This window comes from Alligator sinensis, unplaced genomic scaffold (assembly GCF_000455745.1).
Source record: "Alligator sinensis unplaced genomic scaffold, ASM45574v1 scaffold462_1, whole genome shotgun sequence".
Classification (NCBI taxonomy): Eukaryota; Metazoa; Chordata; order Crocodylia; family Alligatoridae; genus Alligator; species Alligator sinensis.
The window spans coordinates 76,105-83,222 of record NW_005842741.1 but is presented as its reverse complement, the minus strand read 5'-3'; the positions used below and the strand labels follow the sequence as shown (position 1 = coordinate 83,222).

The following is a 7,118-nucleotide window of genomic DNA, read 5'->3' as shown; positions in this document are numbered from 1 at the left end:
GGGTTGGGGAGCAGGGTGGGGGGGCTGGGAGGAGAGGAAGGGGTTGGGGGGCAGGCCTGGGGGGTTGTAGCTGGGCACGGGGTGTGACAAGCCGGTGTGTGTCTTGCAGCTCCGCAGCCACAATGGCTCCAGCGAAGAAAGGCGGGGAGAAGAAGAAGGGGCGCTCGGCCATCAATGAGGTGGTGACGCGGGAGTATACCATCAACGTGCACAAGCGCATCCACGGCATGTGAGTGCCAGGCCCTTCCTGGGTGGGCAGTGTTAAATGCTTCCTGTTGCAGGCAGGGATTGGGGTAGGACATCCCCCGGCAGGGGGGCATTGAGCTGCGCCTGGATGCAGAGTGCATGGCACAGCAGGGCTGGGGAGCATGGATATCCAGGGAAGCAGGAGTGTATTGTGCTTGGAGGGAAGCAGCACCTTCAGCGGCTGCACATGCAAGGGTTGCCCGCAGGTGAAGGTGCCCTGTTGGGTGTAGGAGCTCTGCATGTGCACCATGGCCGTCAGATGGGATAGGACCAGACCAAATTGTTTGCTGGCTCCTGAGAGTGCCCTGGGCCAGGCTGTTCGCAGCTCAGTGTAGGGAGAGGATTTGGACTAGTGTTGTTGCCTCTCTGGGCTGCTCTTTGTCAGCAGGCAGCTGCAGTCATGCAGGAGGAGGTATGGGTTTATTTTCAAAGCTGTCTGGAGGCAGCTCACAGGCAAGGGCAGGGCAGCAACAGAGTGACCTTTTTCCCTTTCAAAACATGGATAATTTAGGACTCTCGTACAAAAGGGACATGCTGGCTTTGCCTCACAGTCAGGCGATTGCTCCTTTTACTACTCTTCCTGCTTCCAAAAGTTGTTGGGTTGTGAGGCTATGCATGCTTAGGATGTGGCAGGAGGTATAGGATTGCCTTTCCTCCTAGCATGAGAGCCATAGGGTTGGAAAGGACCTCAAGGGTCACCCAATCCAGCCTCTTCTGCAGATGCAGGACTTGCTGTTCCTAAACCAGCCTGACAGGCCCATCCAGCTGCTGCTTGAAAACTCCTCTCAGCGAGACTCCATGGCTTCCCTGGGCAGCTTGTTCCACTGTCTTGCTATTTTTGTCATTAGGAGGGTTTTCATTGATTTGATCTAAATCTTTTGCTATAGTTGAAACCCACTGCCTCTTGTGCTCAGTGGCAGGACACTTGTTCCTCCCTGCCTTTGACAGCCTTTCATGTGTTTAAAAAAATTCTAGCAGGTCCCTCCCTTTATCACCCTTTCTTCCAAACTGACCGTACCTACTTCACCTTTATCGCATTCATTGCTTGATACTCTTTTCTATCTCTCTCTCTCTCTCTCTCTCTCAAATATGTTGCTGCATGCAGTCCTCAATTGTGGCCTGACTATCACAGAGGGAACTGGTACTTTCACCACCACTGTCTTGCCTACAGTGCTCCTCTTGCTGTAGACTCAAAAGTGCATTTGCTTTGCTCTTGCGATCCATCATTGGCTCCTACCACCTACATGCAAAGAGTGCCAGTTGTGGTCTGATATGTAGGCATGCTGTTGCTTTAGGCCTGTCTGCACTACTAGTGTGGTGCTTGTCAGCCTCTACTATACCTGCAAAGCATGCCTAATGTGGATGCAGCTTTTATTGGGAAAAGGGCACTTCTGCCAGAATTATTCCAGATAAGCTTCTTTAGGCCATGTCCTGCCACTGAACGAAGCAAGGGCTAATGTCAAGTGTGCAGTGTTGGCCGGTACAACTATGCCCTTTGCAGCTCTGACCAACATAGGGGAGTCAGTAGAGCAGATCTGGTCTTTGCTGAAAAATTGCATCCAATGGGCAACTTTTACTGAGAGCCGTTTAATAGAACGCGGTGGGGAAGTCATGGGTAGTGGTGGCTTTTTACTGCATTTGGGGTACTGAGGTGGTGCTGGCACTAAGGCACACAGTTGATAGCCCAGAGGTTGCAAGTTTGAAACTATAACAGAAGTGCTTGCAGCACAGCCTGTTAGATTCTAAAGAATATGAATTCTGCCAAATACTTTGTCACACGGACACAGAAAAGGAAGGAAAGGTGCATTTGTGCAGAGTCGGGCAGAAATAGCTGACTATTGATTCTGGAGCCAGGGTCCAATTGAAGCTTTGACAGTTCATTGGAATGCTTTGGGTTGCATATGCTTAGGGAATGCCAGTCTGGCTGGATGCTATACATGTGCACTGCTGAGGATGTATCTCGAAGCCTGATTAAATTACTGCTTTCTCTTCTTAGAGGCTTCAAGAAGCGAGCGCCACGTGCTCTCAAGGAGATCCGCAAATTTGCAATGAAGGAGATGGGTACTCCTGATGTACGCATTGACACCAGGTTGAACAAAGCCGTCTGGGCCAAAGGAATCAGGTGTGTTCCAGGGGCTTGACAGAGGTTGGGAAGGAAGAATTTCACATGCTCACACATGCAATGGGAAAATGCATAACCACTGATTTCTCTCTGTGTCCCTGTAGCACTTGTCATTCTCATGCAGATTTTGTGTGATGCTGTTGGTGCAGGTAGCTGGGGTTTTCCATAAACTCAGTGAGTTTCTCCTTACAACCAGGCCAGTCTTCTCTCCCAGGCTATCTAGAACTGGGATGTTTGAGTGCAGAACGCTTCCTTTGCAAAGTCGTAAGAGCTCTCCCCGTATGCACTACTGAGAAATCTGGGAGATGAGGCTGAGAATTAGATCCACAGAAGAGCTCAAGCATTGAAATGCCCATCCTTGCTCAGCAGATAGCCCTACAGGGGTTGTACCATTGCAAGGGGATCTACAAAAGAGCATGTTGAGCAGGGAGGTGTCTAAACTGGCCAATAGGGAACATGAAGAACAGCAGACCTCCAGCTCCCATTCCTTCCAGGGAGTTAGGTACATGACTGAAGAAAGTTCAGGAATTGCAACAGTGAACTGTCTCCTGGAGTTAGGGTTGATTTAAATGTCTTTTCTCACGAAATCCTTGAGAAGGCACCACTAGGATGTTAAGTATTCTGGGTTGGCCCTGTAACTGTCCTGCTCCATGCAGCAGTTACATACTTACTGGGTCAGACATCTTGGCGGGGATGCCAGTTTGCAACTTCAGATGGGGATTAGACATGGCCTGGTACTGCCTGAGCCTTCGTGTCTAGGTGGCCACAGAACAGGGGTTTTGCAGGCCTTTGTTTTGGACTTGGGTCTTGTAACCAGAGCACTGCTCCCAGATAGGGAATTTTCAAAAACTTGAGTTCTGTACAGGTGTATTCTTAGAGGGGACAGATCATTTCTGCCTTCCTCCACCAACCATTGAACTAGCATACTAAAATAGCCCGTTTAAAATGTTACAAGGCCAGACCCAAAGAATGCACGGCCTTTGAAAATTTGTCTTACGTTTTTTCAGCTGTGCAGTTGGTCCGGTAAAAGGTATTACCCACAGAAATCCTTGCCCGTGGGGCACTAACTCAAACCTTCCTTTAAGGGACAGATGTAGGTTTACTGCATCTCACAAGCCACTTGGGCGAGAAATGTTTTATATCCTTTTTGAAAGCACTTGCTCTACCCCTGCTGTTTTCTATTAATAGATAGCACAGGCATAAATAACTTGCTTATGCTTCTCTAACATGCTTGAATACCTACGCTAGTTTAGCAGCCGATTCTTAACCAGCGTTTCTCAGCCCATGGGTTGCAAGAATATATGAAAGGGTCACAAACAAAAAATGGATCAACAGACTAAAAATGGATTCTACTTTAAAGGGGAAAAACATGGGAAATAGTGGCTTTTACACTGCAGGTTGGCAGAGTTCCAGCCTGCCAGGGCTGTTTGGGCCCCCCTTGCCCCGCACATTGGGAGGCAAAGGGCAGTGGGGTGAGGATTGGCCATTAATGTTTACAGATGGGTCCTGGTCCTGGACTAGAAGACAGTGCCTCTGTATTGTCCAGATTAGGATTTCAAGCTTCCAGAGGGAAATTACTTGCCTGGTTGTGTTTCCCACATGACTAACAAGGAACACTTGTAGAGATGCTTACCAGGCAACTCATTCATAGTAAGTTTCCTCAAAGCTCCATTCCTGGACCAGTGACAGGCTAATTAGTTTATTTTGAAGTGTCTCCTTTCGTGGTCCTTCTGGATTCCTGCTTTTGAAACATGGGTTTTGGGCAAACTGCAATTTTGGCAGTGATAGTCCAAATGTACAAGCTCCCATAAAAGACCAGCCTACAGCCTACTCATTGAATTCAGTTACTTTTTTGGCTGAAGCTTTTATAAACCAATGGGCAGGTATTAAGAGACTAATTTTAAGAATTTCAGGAGAACAATGGTTGTGGAACAAAGGCCTCTATGATAGTGCCTTTGTTGCAAGACAAAATTGTATGCCGATTTTTATTGAAAATGTAACTGCAAATTATGTGTTGTCATCATTGTAGGAATGTTCCCTACCGCATCCGTGTGCGCTTGTCCAGGAAACGCAATGAGGATGAAGATTCACCTAACAAACTATACACCTTGGTTACCTATGTACCAGTCACAACCTTCAAAGGTAAGTTTGTATGTACTTCCCCTCCTACATAGGCCTTGTCCTCTTCGTAACTGTCATTATAAAGATTTTTATCTTAAGGTATATGCCTGGAATTGTATGTGGGGTAATTGAGACAGTGCCAGTTACCACCTAGTTCTGTGCAAGGACTGTGCATTTTAAGTATCCACTGCAGAGGAGGGAGATGGTCAGACATAGATGTTCTGGGGGAAAAAACTCCAAAGGAGCATTCAGCTGTTTAGCATACAGTCCTACGTTTTAAGTTTAGGACAGCAAAGTTTTTTAGGTGCATCATATTTTCCTAGATGACCGTATGTCCTCTATTGTCAAAGATCTAAATACATGGTCTCCACTTGAAAAATAATCCTTTGTATTAATAATAGGTTGATATCTTGTGACCAGAACTGTCATCATCTAGTGATTTTGGTATATTTGCTGCTTCTAGAACACCAGTGTTCAGCTTAGCTGTAATCATTTTTGTGGTTGGCTGCTTTTAGCTAATGCATCCTAGTGCAGCTGTTACACCGATTTACAGATTATACAAAGAATTCTGTCTTGGTCATATACTAATACAACTTAATTTTTTTTCAGGTTTACAGACAGTCAATGTGGATGAAAACTAAGCTGATTTTCATTACAATAAAGTTATAAAATGACATTTACTAAGGTGTCTTACTGAGTACTGTTGTTTTAGGGCTCCAGTCTGGTTAGGCACCTGCTTGCTACCTGAAGAGGTATTTCCATCACCTTTGTGCTTCGTATACTTACATAAAATAAACTGAGTAGAGCAGATTGTGTTGAGTAGTATCAGGTATATTTCCCACCGTTTTAAAGAGGAGATACTTTTCAGGATTAGCTAAACTGTGGCATTTGCTAAGAACTCTAATTATTCCTCATCTGTATTCATTTCTGAACTAAGTCATCAGTACAAGAGACTTAGTTTTAATATGCAAGTAAAATAAGGATAACTAGACTGTCTCAGATAGTTTGCATGATTTCATTCTTACATATTCCTCAGTTGGGGTAAGGAGAAAACATGGAAGTGTTTATCTTAAGGAGAGAACTGGACAACCCTGGGATTTTAAAGCTGAATTCCTGCTTTTGCAAATTAGATGATTTATAATAAACTAAAACTAGATATACTACTGCTGTATCTATTCCCTTTAAAAAAAAAAACCCAAGACTATCCATCTGACTTTGAGGAGATTGCAGTAGTAAAGGATTAGAGTGATCATCTTATGTTTAACCTCATTATAGGCTTTTTCTCAAAGTAACTGCACTTAGACACAGTGCAAGTTTGAGGTCCAGTATAAAAAACAGGTTTATTGAAAAGTGCATGTTTTCACAGACCAACATCAAAAGCATAGTCCATGTACACTTAACATTTTAGCAAGACATACAAACTTGAGTACAATCAAATATATTAAAATAGTTTCAATTACCAGCATTGAAACAAGTCTTCAGGATTAGTGCAAAAAAGGAACCCAAACAAACTGCAGACAGTAGCTGAGAAATGTTTTCCTCTGTTATAAAACAAACTATCAGGATTACTGGAGCCAGTTCCTGCTCTCCCAATGTGTAGTAGGGCTGCTGTGTCTTCACACTGCAGACAGATGTTTCCTTTTACATTCAAAACAAGAATGCAAGTAATAAATCAATGGCACAAAAATACAATACATGCCCTTTTAACTTATAAAGCTCTCAGTGGCAGACCAACAAATAGTTTATTAGATGTCTGCTACTAACCAAGTCTTCCTCTGCAACGTGAGCTTTGGTGTAACTTCAGTGCACTTCAGCTTGACAGTGAGGTTTGCTACTGTGAGTTTGCTTTCACCTGTTCACCCCGTGATGGGTAGCTCATTCCATTTGTTTTGAGGCTATACTGACTGAGCTTTGCATTCTCAAGTTTTGGCTTCAGTTCCAAAGGTTTTTCAAAGAAGTTGACTAGTGATTGTTCAGTCAAAAGTGATGCTAGAATGTGTTCTAAAGAGACAGTCCAGTCTCCTTTAGCCACAGGGGAAGACTGAGAGTCTTTCTGAGGTGTCTTCACAGTGTCATTAAAAACAGCATCCTGGTCTGAGGCAGCAGCTTCACCCTGTAAGTCATCAGTAAATTCACCTGATCCACTACCTGAACTGCTGCTTCTTTGTCCAACTTCTCCTATCTGAAGTAGCAGAGTAGTCACAGTGGCAATGGCTTGGTACAAATCATTTTCCTCTGGATCTTCGTGAAACATGCTATACAAGGTTTTACAGAACTGGATGAATTCCCTCTGGAAGGAAAGAGGTATGCAAAAAACTCATGTCAAGGTACTGACCAGTCACCTGTCATCCATAATGGAGGGGTGGTATATACAGGACATTAGCACAGAAGTTTCCAATAGTTTCATTTGCACTTAGTTTAGAAAGGGCTCAGGTATTTCCTAACCTTTCACAGGTCCTGGATCTATACTAGCTAACTCCTATTGTACTACCAAATAATGAAGGCAGCCTTCAGTAGATGGCTTCTGGAGGATGTCTTGCCATTTGTCAGTCAGGTTTGCAGTTTCAAGGAGCTGGTAGAAACATAGTTGCTATGACTGGATCAGGCTGCAAAGCCTTTTTCCTGATCT

General features: G+C 44.5%; 2 protein-coding genes across 2 annotated transcripts in view; one reads left to right on the top strand and one right to left on the bottom strand.

Moving 5' to 3' along the window:
- The first annotated feature begins 69 nt into the window (after positions 1–69).
- Positions 70–5,169, top strand: RPL31 (ribosomal protein L31). Its single transcript, XM_006034453.3, has 4 exons — positions 70–229; positions 2,243–2,368; positions 4,398–4,510; positions 5,099–5,169. The coding sequence occupies exons 1-4, from the start codon at positions 123–125 to the stop codon at positions 5,128–5,130; spliced, it is 378 nt and encodes a 125-aa protein (XP_006034515.1). The 5' UTR covers positions 70–122; the 3' UTR covers positions 5,131–5,169.
- Positions 5,170–5,810: 641 nt separating this feature from the next.
- Positions 5,811–7,118, bottom strand: part of TBC1D8 (TBC1 domain family member 8) — a 61,175-nt gene continuing 59,867 nt past the window's right edge. Inside the window, exon 20 of the mRNA XM_006034450.2 lies at positions 5,811–6,779. Coding sequence (XP_006034512.1) covers positions 6,321–6,779 — 459 coding nt within the window. The 3' untranslated portion in view covers positions 5,811–6,320. The remainder of the gene's footprint in view (positions 6,780–7,118) is intronic.

What these genes read in the sequence shown, in the direction of transcription:
- RPL31 (XM_006034453.3), top strand. Translation starts at nt 123, where the DNA reads ATGGCTCCAGCGAAGAAAGGCGGGGAGAAGAAGAAGGGGCGCTCGGCC. An exon ending in CACAAGCGCATCCACGGCAT is followed by an intron (nt 230 to 2,242) that starts GTGAGTGCCAGG and finishes TTCTCTTCTTAG; the next exon opens with AGGCTTCAAGAAGCGAGCGC. An exon ending in GTCTGGGCCAAAGGAATCAG is followed by an intron (nt 2,369 to 4,397) that starts GTGTGTTCCAGG and finishes TCATCATTGTAG; the next exon opens with GAATGTTCCCTACCGCATCC.